Source organism: Stylophora pistillata, chromosome 6, assembly GCF_964205215.1.
Source record: "Stylophora pistillata chromosome 6, jaStyPist1.2, whole genome shotgun sequence".
NCBI classification, from domain to species: Eukaryota; Metazoa; Cnidaria; class Anthozoa; order Scleractinia; family Pocilloporidae; genus Stylophora; species Stylophora pistillata.
The window spans coordinates 18,349,319-18,369,574 of record NC_142524.1 but is presented as its reverse complement, the minus strand read 5'-3'; the positions used below and the strand labels follow the sequence as shown (position 1 = coordinate 18,369,574).

At 37.4% G+C, this 20,256-nt stretch overlaps 1 protein-coding gene, 1 long non-coding RNA gene and 1 pseudogene across 3 annotated transcripts in view; 2 read left to right on the top strand and 1 right to left on the bottom strand.

Moving 5' to 3' along the window:
• The window catches only part of LOC148728619 (uncharacterized), a 3,078-nt gene extending 962 nt beyond the window's left edge, over positions 1-2,116 (bottom strand). Inside the window, exon 1 of the long non-coding RNA XR_015989082.1 lies at positions 2,003-2,116. This is a non-coding gene — a long non-coding RNA (uncharacterized LOC148728619). The remainder of the gene's footprint in view (positions 1-2,002) is intronic.
• LOC111338265 (tRNA (32-2'-O)-methyltransferase regulator THADA) overlaps positions 1,829-20,256 on the top strand; it is a 67,768-nt gene continuing 49,340 nt past the window's right edge. For both annotated transcript variants that reach the window (XM_088726024.1, XM_088726023.1), the window contains exons 1-12: positions 1,829-2,061; positions 2,856-3,039; positions 4,509-4,620; positions 6,182-6,288; positions 7,126-7,206; positions 7,633-7,711; positions 8,360-8,415; positions 16,599-16,716; positions 17,980-18,137; positions 18,562-18,670; positions 19,589-19,728; positions 19,925-20,020. In XM_088726024.1, coding sequence (XP_088582150.1) covers positions 1,952-2,061; positions 2,856-3,039; positions 4,509-4,620; positions 6,182-6,288; positions 7,126-7,206; positions 7,633-7,711; positions 8,360-8,415; positions 16,599-16,716; positions 17,980-18,137; positions 18,562-18,670; positions 19,589-19,728; positions 19,925-20,020 — 1,350 coding nt within the window. In that variant the 5' untranslated portion in view covers positions 1,829-1,951. The remainder of the gene's footprint in view (positions 2,062-2,855; positions 3,040-4,508; positions 4,621-6,181; positions 6,289-7,125; positions 7,207-7,632; positions 7,712-8,359; positions 8,416-16,598; positions 16,717-17,979; positions 18,138-18,561; positions 18,671-19,588; positions 19,729-19,924; positions 20,021-20,256) is intronic.
• Positions 11,009-15,975, top strand: LOC148728618 (uncharacterized; annotated as a pseudogene).

Genomic DNA, 20,256 nt, shown 5'->3' with positions numbered 1-20,256 from the left:
TAACTCAATTGAATAGCAATTATCCTTATTCCTTTTCACAAACAGGCAATAAAACAGCCCTGTCTTACCAATGCTGACTTTGCTTAAGCCCATACTTCTGAAACTTACCGAGCTTAGATTGGTTATACGCAGACATTAAAAAAGAAAAAAACTGCTAGATGTTGAAATAGATTATATACACGTGTTGTTTTATGTATACGTTTAGGTAGTGGAATATATGTTAAACGATCATGGAAACGTCCAAATGTGATTTTGATATTGAGGTTTAAGTAAGCCAAAGATCATTCGATTTTATGAACATAGCGCATGCATATTAACAAAAATGGTGGCATTTATTACTGACGGAGACTCCCCATGTAATCGTAATATTCTCGTAAACCTAAACGGCAGAGCCCCTTTTCGTTTTGGTAAGCCCGTGTCTTTATCAACTAGGAATAATTTCCTCTTAAAACAAGCTATAGCCTGTATTGAGGCTATTTGATAAAACGAAAGGGGGAACAATGGCGGTTTTTATAGACTCGGTTTTACTGTTCTATAACTGCGCCGTGCTCGGCCAAAACACTACAAAGGAAAGTCAAGTGAAAGGGAACAAACCTTTTTGTCGAGAAATTTATCACATTTGAGGTTATGTAAATCAAAGGTTAAAAGTTCAAAATACATGAAGTACACTCTTTCTGATTAATGTTAAGAGAATATGAAGAGTATGAACAGACCAGAATCTGAGTTTGAACTCCCCGCAAATATTGCTTTTTGTGTTTAAGTATGTCAATACGTTATCGTCATGTTTTAAACTGAATTGCATTAAGTTCTACCCTTCTATATACGGCAAAAATAGCGAAGTAGAGAACCGCTCTAATAAGATGTCTGAATTTCTAAAACTTTAGAGGCCGAAAATTCAGGCTTTATTGTCACCTTGATTTCCCTTGCTTCGAACGAGTCAACAGGGTGTGTAGATTGTTAACGGGTTACCAACGCGTTTCAAGCCTTTTTGTGTGAATGGATTGGAAATTAATGCCCTCGCCCAGTTCAAAACAGATTTTTCAGCAACCAATACGAATATCGAAAATTTCTCTCATGCTTTTGCAGCCCATCAACTGCTGATTGGCATCGTGCAGTACAGTATTCAGTTGTGTGCACGAACTCGAAGACAGGCACTTGTAGTTCATACTCTATTTTTGGAAATAAGAGCGTGTGCTCGCTCACCACTAATACTTCATCTCTAAATGCTTTGTTTACAATGCACGTACTCAAATGGATTTCTCAAAAACCTACAGTTTTCACAATTTGATCAATTAAATGTGGCCTCTGAGCATGACGATAGATAAAGCAATTTTTTTCAGCCTATGGAGTTGGGTAGCGTACTTGGCCAATCAGCAAGATTTCGTGTTACTATACGATCAATACATTTTCATTTAATTAATTTACGCTTTTAGAGTCCAACTGGATAGATAACCTTCACACACACATTTATCCAGGTTACATTTAGGAGAAGGAATCGCCTTAACCAGCCAGTTACAGTAGCCACTTCCTTGTAGCCGCCGATAGCCATTATGTTTTTCTATGAGAGCTGCACGAGGCGTGATTTGCCTCCTGTAGAGTATTCCTTGATAAAAAAATATGCTCATACGCTCATAGATGTATCTGCTGAAAATAGCATAAAAAATTACTTGCAATTTTTTCGGGCAACGTGAGTCCGACGTTCATTTATTAGAACGTAGCGCGATACTAACGTTAGAGACGGAGTGAAAATGCAAGGGAGGCTTGGGTCGGGTCGGGTATGGGACCCGACCCAAGCCTCCCCTGCTTTTTTCTCTAACACAGCCGCGCCGATTAAAAACTTTGTCCCGTTATTGCTAACTGAACGACTCGAAGCAGCTTACTCTCTCCTTCAGCGACACAGAACGACTACGAAGAGTTGGGTGCCAACTGCCTAAATGGATATACCTTATTGATGGATGAAACTTTCTGCGTTCAAGAAATCAAGAATCTAATCAGTACTTACAAAGAATCTTGGCCAAGATCATGGCTAGATATTTGTGTCAAGACCGAAGAATATCTCCAGTGAGTGAATCACACACAACGCATTCATGATTTCCACTTATACAGTATATATCTATTGTGAGGGCGGCAAAGGATGATTTTAGTAAAAAATTATTATGTCACGCGTGAATTTTACAGAAAAAGCGTGCGTGATTCGTGAATTTATGAACCTGCATGCTGCTCGAGGCGTGATTTGCCTCCTGTAGAGTATTCATTGGTCAAGTGACTCCTTTCATTGCTCTAACTTAACTCCCAATGATCAAGATAGTATATTTACTATAAAGGAATCATGACTAGTTATTTTACCTTTACTTAGGGACTTAGATTTATAATACGATTGGGTAAAAAGGAAATGTCCTTACAGTACATGTAACAATTCTATGTAACGCGATACTCTACACCTGTTGAAGTGAACGTGACCCGTTCATTTTTTTCTTTCATTTCGTGAAAACCTCAAGATTTCCCTATTACCTTGCACTGACTCGCAAAGAGGAATTTGAAGGTTTCTCCTTAAAAATTTGTGACAACTGACACCTAAAGGTCGTGCGTGAAATGGGATTAGGACTCTGTTTGGCTGCCTTCTATTGTTAATTGGAAATAGAATTAAAAACTTCTTCAACGTCCTAACAAAGAATATGTCAAAATTTCCACATAACCCCATACTTCACTGTGGATACATGATACAATTGTTGTACAAAAGAAACGATGGCGAAAACATTAGATACTATAATTTACCTTTGCAGTTATGTTTTGTGTTAGTATAAAATGGGGTTATGAAGTTGTTTCTGAGAAGATCATCTTTCTTTTTCATTAAGGGAAATCACGCTCAAGCAGAAACTGGCAACCTTGGATGTAGTGTCAAAGCTGATTTTTGTACAAACTCAGAAAGGTGACCTTTTATCTGAAAACCAAGAACTGCTAGAGCCACTCACAAGTATATGGTGTAGAATTTATTTTTGCTCCCTGAAAAATCTTAAACTTTGTCAGAAAGTCAAAAAGGTAAAACCAATATGTTCTTGATAGTGTTAATAATATTACAGAATTTGGTCAATTTAATCGTATATTTAGGGTTGTTCTGTGACATGTATCAGTATGCCCCCTCATATGCTTGTGTTGAAATACAGTTTGAAAAATCCCTCTAGGAAAATGCTTCTTGAATGGGCCAGGTTGCATCAGACAAGAAATATTCCACTCTTGCTTGACATAAATCTTGGCCTGGGGTTAAATATTTTTTACTCAGGAGGAGGTCTGATTAGGAAAATGTTTGGCTCAAAGATCAAGGTGCATGTACCCTGTGGTGCTTGATCCATACATCGTGACCAAGATAACTCAATCAATTAGCAGTTTATCATGTGGATGTGGCTCTTTATTTTCTTCCTTTCTTCTCTCAGCCAATACCTTCGGGTCCTTGTCTCTTTTTCCAGCTGTCCTTTGCCATTATGTATGGTCTATTTACACGTACAGTGGATTTTAGTTTCCAGTCATATCAATCCCACAGACATTTTGTACTCAGTGGATTCATGTCCAAATTCAGATGATTCATACCCAATTTGTGCTGCTTTGCACCAAAACACTGGTGGGTTCTTACTAGTCCCACCATTCTGTGATTATTGAAATCAGCCAGGGTGTCTTTGATTTCAATTGTTGTGTATGACGAGTTAGTAAAGAGTCAAGTAAGTAAGATGCAAGTAAAGTTCTGTTTTGTGTACCATAAGTTTGGACCATACTTAAAACATACTTAACATGGAAAATATGCTTTAATAGTGAGGGTATGAAACAACAAAACTGATTGAGCATGAATATTCCTCATTAGTTAAGAATGTGGTGAGTATGAAAAAGCTGTGAGTATGAAATGACTGGTAACCATGATTTGTATCCAAAGTTTTTCAATAAAAGTATGTATAGGGCCTTTGTGTTTCATATAATAAATGTACTTATTCACTGAGTGGTAGGCCTGGATGCAAAAATATTTGGCTTGTGGTCATGAAATTTGGACTGAGGGCAGCAAGGTCCATGCATCAGCCTGGAGAACCATACATTTTCTTGTCCAGCACACCTTAACTCAGTCAATGTGTGTTTTATAATTATAAGGCTACTGTCTCAAATATTTTTAAATCATGTTTGAACCTAAATAGGATGTGAACATTCTACAACAAAAACATTTACTTCATTTCTGTGAGTCAAACAAGAAACTCAAAATTCATTGGGAAATACTAATTACATCAGATTCCTTATTTCTGTTCTACTGTAACCTTACATTTACATTTAGGATTCACTTTCTCACAAAATGAAGGTGGGGTGCAAGTGCTTTTGCTGGACCCGTTCATGTCAACCCATCCAGTCCTACACATCTCAACTTTTATTATGGTTTTCTAAACATTTGAGCACATGATAATGTCACATAATTATTTACATGGCATTAACAATTTGTTTGTACATTGCTAAAACAATTGTAACTTCCCTTCCAGACATTTGAAATCCTTTGTGAACTCAAGCACCATCATGCAAAATGTGAGATTAAAAGAAACATCCAAGAGCTTTTATTGTCTGCAAGCAAAATTGTTTATCCAATTGAAGTTGGTAAGATACAATTTGTTTGTCTACGGATTACAGAATGATGTGAATACATAGTGTTTGACTGTAATGATAATAATAATAATAATAATAATAATAATTTATTTCTTATGTAGCGCTACTTACAATAACAGATCAATAGCGCTTTACAACTGATATCTCTAAATATTAAAATCTCATCTAATTAAAAATAAATAGATAAATAAATAATAATTACATATTACAGTTAAATTGGCTATAGGATTCATAATTTATCTACCATTAAAAGGTTTGCCTAAAAAGAAAAGTCTTAATTGAATTCTTAAAAATTTCTACAGATCGAATATTGCGTAGTTGCAATGGAAGCTCATTCCATAGATGCGGTGCAGCTGCCTGAAATGCACGTTTACCCAGGGTTGCCATCATTTTGCCTCTAGGGGGCTCTAATAAAATACCTGAGTTAGATCTAAGATTGTACAAGGACTTGCGTTTGATAACTAAATGATTGCTAATATATGCGGGTGCGAGGCCATGGATGGCTTTAAAAGTTAATAATAGGATCTTAAAGTGTATACGCGCTAGTACTGGTAACCAGTGTAACTCATAGAGTACTGGAGTAATGTGAGAATACTTCGCAATATCCATAATTAGTCTGGCGGCAGCATTTTGCACGCGTTGTAACTTAGCTATTTGCTCTTTGGGAAGGCCATACAATAAAGCATTACAGTAATCTAACCTACTCGTGATGAATGCGTGTACCAAAGTGAGTAAGCTGTCTCTCGATAAATACTTCTTAATGCGTCTAATATTATGCAAGTAGAAAAAACCCACCTTACATACATTAGTAATATGGTGGCGCATATTCAGGTTTGGATCAAGCCAGCTCCCAAGGTTCTTAACTTGGTGGCTAGATTTTATCTCTGAACCACCTACTTTAATATTCATAGCCTGAAATTTGTTAAGTTGCCGGCGTGTTCCAATAATAATAAACTCAGTTTTGTCGTCATTAAGAAGGAGTCTATCATGGATCAGCCAGCGCCTGATCTTCTCGATACAACATTCCATCGCAGGGATTGCATCTTCCTGGGATGTGTTACTGAAGGGTTTGAAACTCAGATAAATCTGTGTGTCGTCGGCATAGCAATGCACATGTGGAAGTTGATCTTCAACCACTCTGAATAGCTTGGATGCATAGACTGTACAGTTATGTACAGTATATAAAGTTGCATTTGTTAATAAGGGGTGCATGCGGGATAGGTTTGTGTATAGGTAAGTTGCTGCTGCTCTCTGGTAGACCTGAGACAGTCTAGGCCTGGCTTTCTATTCTTTTAGCTCTTTTGTTCATCTCATTTAAGTTTTTAAGTTTTTTATTATAACATTTTTTTTACCATGTTTTTGTTATAGTTTTCCTTAGTAGCTTTTAATGTACTTGGACTCTAGTCAAGTTTGGGTATGTCTTACTGTGTATAATTTATTTAAAGATACAGATTCACTTTGCAGTAAATACAGTTCATGGTGGGATAGCAATTTTATGACATATTACAGATGGTGCTTTTTACCATATGTTATTTTTTTTCTCGTAAAATAGTTTGTCAGCTTATTGATGCCTCTGCATTTGGAAGGGAGTGTGTTGCAGAGCTCTTCGAAAACTTTGTCACAACCATTTCACAATGCTTAGATTCCTTTTGCCAACAGGTGAGAAAGAGTAGACCTGCCTCTGAGGGCCTTAATTGTAGCTTTTGGATAGTGGTGATGACTTCTAAGCAAGGCGCTGTTCTATAAATGTATCAGATGTTAAGGGGAGCAGGTATGGTGCAGGGATGAGAGTGCTTGCCTGCCCAGTTCAAGTCCCAGACCTGGAGTCACATGTGGGTTGAGGTTGTTGTTGGTTTTTATCCTTTTCCTGACCCACCACAAAAACCAACAATTCAAATATCAATTTGACTTGGAAACAACAGGAAAGAAGAGCCACCTACACCTGTAGTGTAATGTCCACTAGTGCTAAATTCATTGTTTTCAAAACAGCTTCATACATTTTTATACATCACTGATGTCATTTAGTCTAGCTGCCTGTATTCCTGGCTTCGCTATGCATCATTTCATCTCCAAATCCTGTTGATATCTTGTCACTTTGCTTCAATAAACTCTGTTTACATCTTTATTGTTGTAAGCATCATAATAATTGTAACTTAAGTTTATTAATTAAAAGTGCATAGAATAATATTCTGTCTCAATATGGGATGAACTGATTGTCCTGTGAGTAATGTTTTATGCTCACATTCATGAGTAGAGAGTCAGTAGTGAAGCCAGAATGAAGTGGAGCACTAAAAATGTGTCTAATTGCTATCCCTGATTACCAAGCTGTATATAGGTTGCTTTGGAGCCACCCACATGGTATATCCCATCCTCTGCTCATTTGAAATGATGTATGTTAGATAATTATCTTATTGCTTTGTGGAAAAAAAATAATTTCAGAAACTAAAGCATTAATTGACAAGCACCTTTATTTGTGAATTTTATGTAACTTGACAGAATTGTGTGCAAAAACAATTTGTTGACATGGAATTGTCAGCTACCTGTAACTCAAATGTGACATGTCAAATAATAATTAAGGTGAGTGGCAATGTAGGGCATATTCAATTCTCATCAAGTAGAAATTCTCCACTTGAATCTAATTATGTTTGGTAGGGTTAGAGTGATAAAAAAGTACTGGGACTGAGACTTGTGTTATCTGCCAAAGATGAATGCTAGAGGGGATAAGACAAACTTAATGAATCTATGTCAGCAGGTTTCCCACATATTTTTCTAACTCCTGATAAAAGAAAATGTGGGTTTTCTTTTCAAAACAAAGGAAATCAAGTGTAAAAAAACTAAGAATTATGGAATTCTTCTTTTATTTTGTGCAACCATGTTATTTGCGATGTTTGAAAATGATGCCAGCAAAAATAAGTTGCTTTAATTTGTATAATAATTATAGCCACTCAGAAATTGAGCCAGCGAGATTAATGTACAGTGTACCTGTGTGTTTATTTCTCTTAGGCTGTTTTGAAGATGTTCCAATACTTCCCAATTAAAACTGGTTCCCTGCTTCATAGTTATAGGATGAAATCAAGTGAAGGTATTGTGCAAAAGTTATGCAAAAGTGCCTGTCCATGAATTTTGACAAATTTCCCTGGCTTTTCAACAAACTTTTGCCCAAAACGAAAGCCTCAGGGAAATCTTCACAAATTTTTGTGGAAGCATTACTGTTTGGAACTCTAGTAGAAAAGTTCACTGAGGAAATTAGTGAGTCCCAAAATTTTGAGTGAAAGTTCGTTCCTCCTGAAAATTCACTGAGAACTTTTCAAAGAAAAGTTGTGCTTTATAACTCATGCAAATGCAGCACTTCTGAAGTTAAACTACCTTATAACAAAACACATGGAATTTTCCACTGTGATTCTCGTCTCCTAGCATACTGCAACCATAACAAACCTTGTTATTTCATTATCTCGATGTATTTCTTGATCCAATCAATTTAATCTACGTTAAGATGTGTTCATGTGAACAACTTCACGGTGAAGAGAATATTGCATTAATTTCTCCCTGTAAATTGAATTTCAAAGGACTAGTCAATGATATCGAGTGATTTTGCACAAATGATTGCTGATTGAAGTCTAAGAAATTGGTGTTATAATGTCCGAATCTGAAGGATTATTTTACGTGCACTATGTACATACAGGTTTTGGCAGTTTTCAGTACTCATATTTAATTTTATTTTGTATTGCAGACAAATCTGTCATGGAAGTAATCATAAGCAACCTGTGGATGATATTATTTTATGAGGTACGTGCATCTCAGTCTATAAGGATAAATGTATAGTTGTATGCACTAGTGCTGATACATTAATATTTAACAATTATTTGCCAAAGACGAGGTGAATATCGTTGAATAATCCCCTCGACTTCGTCTCGTGGATTATTTGACAATATTCACCGAACCTCAGGCGAATAATTGTTTTAGTATAATTTCAGAGCTGAACAACAGAGAAATGTCTAAAATCATAACATTTTAGTAACATTTGTTAACATTTTATTTTAACATTTTATATAAACCGTGCGGAGCGGTTTATATAGCATCATATAAGGAACCGCTCGACCAATCAGATTGCTGGAAACTCTTCGCTCAGCTCTGAAATTAAACTAAATACATATATTATGGCATACATTATGACATCAGGTGTATGCTCTGTTTATGGAGGTGCTGAGTAGTTTAATGTTAAGGAATGCACAATTTTGGTTAACTTTCTAAATTTCCTAGCTTTTGAGTCTCTGCAGTGGGTCATGTGACTTGAGAAAGTAATTGATCAGTGCATGTAAATATTCAATGTGGATTGAGGATTGTCACAACTGAGTTTAAACCATAGATTGAGCTTTAAAAAATAGACTTCATCCCTTAGACCTGTTGGGTATGAAGATTTGAACAGGACAGGAAATGTAGACCATGAACTAGTGGGTTGCCATGGTTTTCTTGAGGTTCAACCTCATTTATTTTTTATGGGAAGGTAGTATCACTGTAGCTTAGCCTCAGTGTTTTAAACTGTTTTGTGTCACAGTCTTACCAATTAAGATTCTTGGGATGATTTCCCTTCTTCAAAGCATAAAACTGATGGATGGTTAGTGAATGAGCAAAACTTGAAAACCTTTCTGTTTGTCAGATCATATTCTCTAACTAGACCATTTCTAGCAGTTGGACCATTTTATCTAGCTGGACCATTTTAACCAATTGGACTATTTAGCAAATCTTACCCTTATCACCCTTTTAAACATTTAAACCTTCCTTAGGGGTAACGGACCATTTTAGGTGGTTGGACTATTTAGTTAGACCAGGTGGAACCAGTTTTGACCATTACTGCCAGTTGAACCATTTTACCTATTCAAGACCATTAATTTTTTAACCAATTGGACTATTTTAACCAGAAGTTCCATTCCATCTAGTTAGGCTATTTGTACCGGTAGACCATTGAAACAAATTTTACCCTTTTAACCTTTTTAACCCCTTTAACCAAATTAATTTTTCTTTCTGGCTGGACAATTTTCAGTAGTCAGACCATTTGGTAAGACAAGTGGGACCTAACTATACCATTCCTGCTAGTTGGACCATATTTTCTAGATAGACCATTTTGACCAGTATGTCCTATCTAGCGAGTAAAACCATTTGAATTGGTTGGACCATTTTATAGAGTTACACTGGACCACTTCTACTTCAAGTTAGAGCATTAAAAAAAAAAACAATTTTTTTTGATTTCACAATTTGCGCCAGTGTAATCATTTTAACGATTAGGATCACTTAAATGGTTTGAATCGTTTTCCACTGGTTGCACCATTTTTAACCAGTTTGACCAGTTCAACTTAGTGCGACCATTTCTACCAGTTAAACCATTTTATCAAGTTGTAGTGTTTTATGCAATTTTACCCTATGTATAAAGGCTGATAGTTTCAAAAGAAACTGTTTGGGGCTGCGTCGGTGGGAGTAACGAAATAATTTGGATATATCAACAAAGTTGAAATGGTAAATTGGCCACCGTAATGATTACAAAAGCTGACGTTTCGAGCGTTAGCCCTTCGTTGGAGTGAATAGAGGAATTGTGGGTTGTGTGTGCTTTTAAAGGCAGAAAATGGAGCTACGTTATTGGTGGGAGCATGGCAATGAGAAAAACATGAATAAATTAGTGGAATGAAAAGCGTTCGTTGATCCCTGTGGGATTTAGACTGCCGGTTTGAAAGATGAGCTTTTGTTCAAGATTTTTACAGCTTTTCATGCCACTAAGTGCAAGGAAAGACCACAGATTGCCATATGTTGCTTAGAATGATTAGGTAAATTAAAATGTCTAGCGACTGGTTTCGATGTGTCCTTGTCATTCCTTTCCACGTCTCGAAGGTGTTCTCGGAATCGGTCACCTAGTCTTCTGCCTGTTTCGCCAATGTATATCTTTTTGGAATAAGTGCAAGTTAAGCAATAGATTACATAGTTACCCTATGTAACCTTTTTTACCTTTTTAACCATTTACACCCTTTTTACTGTTTGGATCATTTTATGTGATTAGACCATTAAAGCCAATTTTATCCTTTTTTATCCTTTTTTAACCTTTTTTAGCCATTTTAACCATTTTTTTTCCTGGCAGGACCATTTTAACTCACTGGACCATTTCCTACTAGTTAAACCATTTTATGTATGTTATAATAGATGTACTACATAGCAGCATGTGTGTCCTCTAGGGACCTGTAGTCCAGCTGCTTAAATATTCGTGTGTTCGTTGACATGTGGGTTGTCTTCTAAGTAAACGGTTTAGTTTTCTTATCCTTGTCTCTCATTGTCTCTCGTATTATTACATGGTGGCAGCGGTAGTTTTGTTTTCCTTTGTTCAAGTTGTCGAAAAGTTAAACCGGCTATGGCATGAATAGCAGTGAAAGTTCAAGTCCTTCGTCTCAACTGTCAGCACCGTCAGCGCCTCAATCATTGATGTTTCATCAGATCATGCCACCTCAGACTCTTGCTTTGAAACACAGGGGAGAAATCGCAGAGAATTGGAAGCTTTGGAAGGAAAAATACAACAACTATTTCGTTATTTCTAGGCTAGATCAAGAGAGCCCAGAATACCAGCTAGCAATGTTTAAGCACACGATCAAAGATGATGCTTTGAAAGTTATCAAAACATTCAGTTACACTGAAGCCGAGGACTCAAATAATTGGTGCGTGGTAATGGATAAAATGGAGAAGCATTGTAGTGGAGAGGTTAACGAAATTTATGAGCGGTATTGTTTTAATAGCAGGGAGAAATTCCCTACTGAGTCGGTAGATAGTTTTGTCGCTGAATTGAAAACGTTAGCCAAGACTTGTAATTTTTATGACTGTTTAAGGGACAGTTTGATCCGTGATCGTGTTGTTCTCAGAATTATAAAACGAGCAGACTACAAAGAAACTATTAAGGATGAGAGATCTTACGTCAAATCATTGTATTGATGTATGCTGAAGCGAAGAAGTTACAGAGTTGCAAATGAAGTCGCTATTGGAACCGGGAGACCGCATCTATCAGGTCAAGTCAAAGAAGAAGCCTCAAATCCCGATGCCGGATGGACGGCCCGGAAAGAAAATTTCATACAAATTTTGTGGCTATGATCATGCCCTGGAGAGAAAAAAGTGCCCTGCCTGGGGTAAAGTATGTAAGCGGTGCAACAAAAGGAATCACTTTGCAAAAGGGTGCAAAGATAAAGATGCTGCAGTTTATGCTATTTACAGCAACGAAGACTTGGAAGAGATTAGTGTCGTAAAGATTCAAGCTACGAAAGATAAGGCTGTGTTTGCCGAAATGCTAGTCCAGCAGAAACCTGTCAGATTTCAAGTTGACTGTGGAGCCATTGCTAATACTTAGCCACACAAGCATGTGGAAAATGTGGATCGTGCCCCTTGTTCCCAATCCCTTGTTATGTGGAATGGCACCAAGGTGAAGCCTGTGGGGATGTGTGCTCTGCCAATTGTAAATCCCCGAAACAATACCAAGTACAAAGTAAGTTTTCTGGTCGTCAAGGAAATTCTAACTCTGCTTCTGGGTTTAAACGCTACTGAGAAAATGGGTTTGCTAACCGTGCACGAGGAGAACTTTGTGAGGGTTGTGGAGAATTTGGAAAATGATCTGGTCATCAAGTATGCAGATGTATTGATGAGCGCCTTGGCAAGCTGCCTGGAAAGATTCATCTACAGGTCGATCCGGCCTCTCAACCAGTAATTCTCCCAGCCAGGAAAGTGCCTGTCTCAGTCAGAGAGAAATTCAAAGCGGAACTTCATAGGTTGCAGGAGCTCGAGGTCATTGCTCCCTTCGATGAGCCAACGGAATGGGTCAGCCAGTTCATTGGTGCTGTCAAGAAATCTGGTGAATTATGTGTTTGCATGGATCCTAAGGCATTGAATGCCGTCCTGAAGAGGGAAAGATACCAGATTCCCATCATTGACGATTTGTTGCCCGATTTGACAGAGGCTCGGGTGTTTACAAAGTTGTTGATCTCATGTCTGCTTTTTGGCATTTGGTGCTGGACGATGAGTCTAGTCTGTTGACAACTTTTGCCACCCCTCATGGAAGATTTCGCTGGCTTCGTTTGCCATTTAGTCTGTGTGTCAAGTGAGATATTTCAGAACATTTGCACCAAGAGTTGCTTGGTCTGCCTGGTGTGAAATGTATCGCCGATGACGTGCTCATTTATGGAAAAGATGACGCTGATCACGATTGTAACCTGGAGGGTTTCATGAAGAGATGTCAGCTGAAAGGTATAAAGCTCAATCGTGTGAAACTGGATTACAGGTGTAAAGAAGTTCTCTTTCATGGGCATCTCTTGACAAAAGAAGGTCTGAAGCCAGATCCCCAGAAAATCAAGGCGATTACTGAAATGCCACGACCTAAAAAGCCAGATGTGTGGCATCTAAATGGTATGGTTAATTACCTCAGTCGTTTCCTGCCAAACCTTTCTGACACGATGAAACCGCTCCGTGACCTTACACATAAGGATGTAGAATGGTGTTGGTCCAACGTGCAAGAAAAGGCTTGGAATGAGGTCAAGAGCCTCATTGCATTTACCCCCATGCTATCATACTACAAACCTGATGAGCTGTTAGAAGTGCAGTGTGACAGTAGTCAAGCTGGTCTGGGTGCGCCCTTATGCAAGGTGGGCACCCCTTAGCCTATACAAGCAGAGCGTTAACAGAAACAGAGTCCTGTTATGCACAGATTGAAAAGGAAATGCTTGCGATTGTTTTCACAATGGAGAAGTTTAACGACTACACATTTAGCACAAAGACAGTGGTTCTCAGTGATCACAAGCCACTGGAATCAATTTTTAAGAAGCCTTTACATCGTGCCCCCAAGCGTTTGCAAGGAATGATAATTTGCCTGCAGAAGTATGACCTGGAGGTGAAATATCAAAAGGGAGACACAATGTTCTTAGCAGACACCCTCTCAAGAGCATTTCTCCCAACCGGTCAGCAAGATGACTCTGAATTTGAAACCATTAACATGATCAAGTACCTTCCGGTATCAGAAGAAGGCTCCAACAAATTCAACGTGACACTGAATCAGACGAGTCTCTTCAAGCGTTAAAGACCGTGATCCAGAAGGGCTGGCCAGAGCACAAGATGAACGTACCTGTTCTCATCTCCCTATATTTCAACATGCGCGATGAGATGTCTATCCAGGATGGCCTCATTTTTAAGGGAGAGCAAGTCGTGGTCCCGCGTGCTTCAAGGAGCGAGCTGTTGAACGAATTCACAGTTCACATCTTGGGGTCAACGGCTGTCTAAACAGAGCATGTGAGTGTGTGTACTGGCCCGGGATGACAGCTGACATTAAGAATTATGTGTCGACATGTGAAGCATGTCGTGAATATGAACGAGGCCAAGCTAAGGAAATGATAATGTCCCCTGAGATGCCAAGTAGACCCTGGCAATGGGTTGCCGCCAACCTTTTAGAGTTCACAGGAAAGACTTATCTAGTGGCCTCGGATTATTACAATGATTTCTTTGAGCTCGACCCTTCGAAATCTGCTTTCTCAATGTGTGTCATCAGAAAGTTAAAGGCTCATTTTGTGCACCATGGCATACCTGAGCAACTGGTGACTGACAACGGTTCACAATTTACGTCACGTGACTTCCTGAGGTTCGTGAAAGAATGGGATTTTGAACATCTCACGAGCAGCCCATATCACAGTCAGGGTAACGGCAAAGCAGAGAGTGCAGTGAAGGAAGCGAAGAAGATTCTTAGAAAGTGCAGATCGAGTGGATCGGATGCATTTGTAGCCTCACTCAATCACCGCAACACCCCACCTGCTAGTATCCAAGTCAGTCCAGCACAGTGTCTTTTCAACAGGAGGACGAGAAGTCTTTTACTGATGACGGCAAATTTGTTTGCACCTCAGCCAGTCCCAGACAATGAGCTGTGCTGAAGCAAGCTTGAATGGCGCAAGCAGCCACAAGCTCAGTATTACAACAGAGGTGCTGTCGATCTGAATCCCTTGAAAAGAGGAGATACAGTAAGAATAAAGCCATTTCAGCTAGGCAAGCGAGAATGCCAGAAAGGAATTGTACGGAATCGACTGGATGAGAGATCCCATGAGGTCGAGACACCCCATGATGTTGTTCGTCGCAACTGTGTTCACCTATGGAAGACAAATGAGCCATCACCAACATCATCAGATGAAGGTCCTGCTGAGATATCTGTTCCCTCCTCAAGGCAGTCCAATGAAGTGCCGACCACTGTTCCTGAGGAAATAGATCCACCTATATCAACTCAAGGAAACACATCTCTAACTGGGCCTGAAGTTCCCTCAACTACAGCAAAGTCTCAACACAAGCCAGCGCTAAGACGATCTGAGCGTCAGCGATGGCCACCAAAGCATTTAAGTGACTTTGTTTTGATGAAGCCATAAACTGTTCTAAAAAACTTCTTAGTACGTGTTATAGGGCTCGAGTATTTACCTTGTAGATGCATGCTTATTTCAAATTTTGTATCAGTCAGTTTCGTGTGTCGGTTTGTAACCTATAGCAAGTTTCTTTGTTTTCATCTATAAAAGGGAGGATGTTATAGTAGGTGTACTACATAGCAGCATGTGCATCCTCTAGGGACCTGTAGCCCAGCTACTTAAATATTCGTGTGTTCGTTGACATGTGGGTTTTCTTCTAAGTAAACGGTTTAGGTTTCTTATCCTTGTCTCTTGTTGTCTCTCGTATTATTACAATGTAATTAGTCCATTTTCACCAGTTAAAACTTTTAACTAGTTGAACCACTCAATCTAGCAAGACCATATATTACCAATGGGACCATTTTGTGTAATTGGAACATTTTAGTTGGGCTACTCAATCTAGCAAGACCATAATTATGTTGCCAATGGGACCATTTTGTGTAGTTGGAACATTTTAGTTGGGCCACTCTATCTAGCAAGACCATATATTACCAATGGGACCATTTTGTGTAGTTGGAACATTTTAGTTGAGCCACTCTATTTAGCAAGACCATTATATAACCAATGGGACCCTTTTGTGTTGTTGGAAGGTTTCAACCAGTTGGATTATATTTTTATCCATTTAGACCATATTGACCAATTTTTAGCCTTTTTAACCTTTTCAAACATTTGAACCTTATTTTACTGTTTGAACCTTTAATCGAATTCGACCATTTTAACCAGTTGCACTTTTTTATTCAATTAGAAAATCGTAACCACTTATAGTAATGTTGAGTAACAGTGTTTTAACTGGTTTACATGGTGAATCACATTGGAACTTTTTTTAACTAAAAAATTTAGTGTACTATATGAGGGTCATTAGAAACTTCTGTGAATACAGTGTATTGTATGTTGTTCATTATTTAATTGATAGTAGTATCCACAGAAACAGAGGCGGTTTAACAAAATATATACTGATGTTTACATGTATGGTAAAGTACAAGGTTACTTGATGGAAGGGATAAACAATTATTTTTGTTTCACAGGCAAATTCAAATTAAAGCACTAACTACAGGCTTAACAAAAAAAAGTACAGGAAAGAAAAATATCCAAATTTGTCACTTATTTAGTGATGATTAAAAATGGATGTGTCATTGCGTTCACCTCATCTTTCAAAGTAAAATGATGTTATTGAATGTTGAATTTAAAACAAGTACCCCTTTTTATATAAGGACATGTATTTTTTTATTTGAGACCCATGGACCTCTCATCTCATTGCTAGAATTGGTGTTACTGGTAACACCAGGATGCTATTCTGCATGTTTCTTACTTTAAAGAACAGTACAAAAAGGCTTTTTCAAAGGAGCTGCTCACAGGCAATAAATGATAAATATTATAAAGTATGACACTTTTTAGGGAAATCATCTAAAAAATTAATTACAAAGGTTTTTCAGATGCAGTCGTCCATGCCTATCCTTCTACTTAGTCTATATTCTGCACTCCATTATTTTTTTATTGATGTTTTTGATTTCTTATATTTTCAAGACCCTGCCCAAGGAATGTATATATTTATGTGGAACAGCAACTGGCCTATTCCTAAGCATAGTTGCTGATCAAAATATTTGTACCAAACAAACCATTTTACAGTTACTAATTGCATCAGGTAGGTACTCTCTATGGTTATCTTCGCATATGTTGTGCAAGAAGACAAGATACAGTTTATACATGTAAATGAAACTTGAATTAGGTTCTGGGTTGTGGTGAAGTTCCTGAGTGCAGAAAACTTAAGGAGGTTTTGCTTTCAGTCACAAGAAACAGACACCATATTGCATTTGCAGGCAGATGACTCATATTACTACGCCTACTGGTATCTTTTATTTTGGTCAGTTGCTTTGATTTCATTTATGTTATATGTTTGTAAACATTAGCACAGAAGAGCTAATTTATGATGTTTTTTGAAAGTTTATATTTTTGGGGAAAAAGTTTTGAGAAGCCGATGAGAATTAACTTTGAGAGTCTTATGCTCCACATCCATACATGAGCTAAGAAAATTTTACATAGATTCCCAGCAATACGTATGAAATGCGTAATTAAAAAGTGAAAAAATTTGTATTAGTAAACAACTGTTTGAACATTTTTCTCACCAAGGACTTGGTCACTGATCAGGATAGCAATTGAAGCACAAATGTGTGATGAAAAGTGTTTGCAAAAACATTTTCTGAGACAATGAGGTCAATTCATTTGTATTTGCTTTTTTAGATTGTTAACATTTTAAGTATCAAAATATGTAATATACCCAAAACCAGTTGGAAATTTGAGGAAGGAGGATATATGTGTGCTGGAGAATGATTATAAATTTTGGAGGGTTATAGTGCAAGACCAGCCTTTATAAACTGTGGGGACTAAGGAGATTTTCTGGAACAAAACAAGGTTCATCAAAAGCATAACATACAAACTTTGAATACAATCCAGTAAAATGGTAAATTCTTCTTTATCTTTCCCCAAAATTTTTTTTGAATGTCTTGCTTGTCAGGAAGTTGAAGTGTAATCCCAGTTTGGTTGGTTTTTTTGAGTGTTAAATAAATAGTCAAATGCAGATATTATGTAAAGGTACTGCACGTATAGGTAAGAATCATCTGTATAAAGTTAAGCAGACACTACAAACATTATACACTATAGACACTATATACATTTTCTAGCCTCCTTTGTGCCGATGCTTTAAGGAAAAGTGTTACAAAAATAGACACTTGACAAATCTGAGATACACAGCACTTCTAAATCTGCATTAATTATACAAGCGGATAGACAATCTAAGCTGATCCAGTCTGAGGTTCAAATTTGTTTCTGCCTGAACTGGAATAAACTAAAATGCTAACCAAAATGCTAGACATCTAATTGAATTTTATGTTTACATTTTTTTGCATAGGAGCATCTCTTCCACAGAACCAAGCTGTACACCACCTTCACTCAGTGCTGATTGGATGTTTCAAAGTGAATCTGCCATTGCCTGCATACAAACCCATCACACAGTTAGCCATTTTAGTTGGTATCATTAAATCACAGAGAGAACAGATACTGCTTGAGGTGATGCACTAGTTGGCTGTTACTTTTTGTCTAAAATGATTGTTAATTGTTTTCTTTGCTTTAGATGAACCTCCCATTTTATTTCTACCTCTGGCAGTGGTGATAGTAATTATTACTATTAATGCTTCAGATATTGGGTTGTTTGTTCAAATATGTGAGGAAAAATCCTTGTTTCTTCCTTGAATGGTGAAAATGTTTTCAATTTATCCTAAGCAAAGATAATCCATGATTTCATCCCCTTGCTATCTTATGATACAGTGAAGTGGCATAAGGGTGGAATAATAATATGCATATAGTTTAAGGATGCTCCATGGGTTTTTGACTGCACGAGATCTGGATGTGAATGTAGTGTAAATACTCTAGGGAGCCATTGTGATTGAAATCATATTCAATTAGTAGAACCTCTCTGTTTTGATTTTTTCAGATAGAAGATCAAGAGGGTGTTACTTTGATGGAGGGGCCTCTATTTCAGTCAATATACAGGCTTTGTAAAGAGAGCAAAAGCTCACCTGTTCATTATGTTGCTTTTGAAGGTACATATAATGTAACTAATTAATATATTACATTAAATTTTGTGAGTACAAGACAGAAAGGAAAGCTGTACAAAGTCATGTAAGTCATTGCTCCGACTACTTGGTCAGGTTACAATTATAGTTATGTTGAACTTTATGAATAATAAGTCAATCCAATGTTATAGAGAAGTGTCCATGGTAATTCACCAGTTTACTTCTTGACCAGAAGTGTTGATCAAGATATGCAGTCACTTTTCATTCCAAATGACCATTTCTCCCAAAATTTTTAAAGTAGTATCCAGCTTTGTTAGACCCTTTTTGTAATGTACGTGTAATAATAATAATTATTGTGGGGGATGACAAAGTAATGTGCACTTAATTTGAGTAATTTACCATTTACATAAAGTTAAGGTTTAGAGATGCTTTATGTTAGCCCTGAGTTTTGTGCAATGTGATGTCAAACTGCTGTTTGACAATCACCTCAGTTGTGAGTTCGCATCTAGAATGTAGACTTTATTGCGCAATTGCTGGAGACTGACCTTGTTATGATATTCAGTCACAATGATTTATTGGCTGAAAAAGAAATTTCATGTTGGTAAATGAATATATTCAGTTTATTGCCGTACAGAATAAAGCAGAACCTCATTGCAAATCTTTGGTAGAATGCCTTCCCTCAACCCCTTCCTGAACTCTCTAACTGACCCACACCTTTAAAATTGCTAGAAATTTGTAAATTGTTAGATGGGAATGTTTCTGGCCTTTAATTGAACAAGTTAAAATGGGTTTCCTTAAGGTAGATGTTACTGTTTCTGAAGCTCTGAAAAGTTAGGGGTTATCTGGAAAGCTCTGCATTTCTATGATGTAAGCTCCTTGCAAGATAAATTTACTGTAGATATCTTCCTGTGATTTGAAAATATTTATCTTTTTAATTCATTGCAGCCATGAAGCAGTGGCTTGTTTGCATTAAAGCTCTTTTAAAAAGGAAACATTTATACAAAAGTGTCCACTGGAGGACAAAATTGGATTCACACCTTACCCGGGATCTCATTGGTCTTATTTGGGAGAACTTGGAAGATTCTGTAAGTTACAGCTTCTCCAAGTTAAGGTTCTTCTTTATGAAGTATTCACTTTAAAAATATCAGTTACATCTTTATGTTGACTTCACCATTTTTGAGAAGTTGCATTCTTAACTTGTTTTCCATTCACACTAATACAAAAAGTTAGCATTTTCATTATTTTTGTCTTTACCTCTTTTATTTCATATATAAACTTCAGATTGAAGGTGTTCCAAGCTTGGCTGTGACATTGTTTGATCTGTTTCTCCAATGGCACAAAGAGGAAGAGATTGCAAGAGACTCAGTGGATGAGCAAGTAATTAGGCCTCTGAACTAGGTTCCATAAAAAACAACACCTAAAAAACTCAGACCTTAGACCCCCCTAACTCCCACCCCACCCCCCCCTTTAGAAAAAATAATAACTCAAACCTCTGGGTGTCTGGAAAACTCAGACCTTATTTTCCTAATCAATTGAAATACTTGCAAAATTACTGAAGGATTGTGTCAGGACAACTATTGCACTACAACCATATTTCCTTAATATAAATGTAC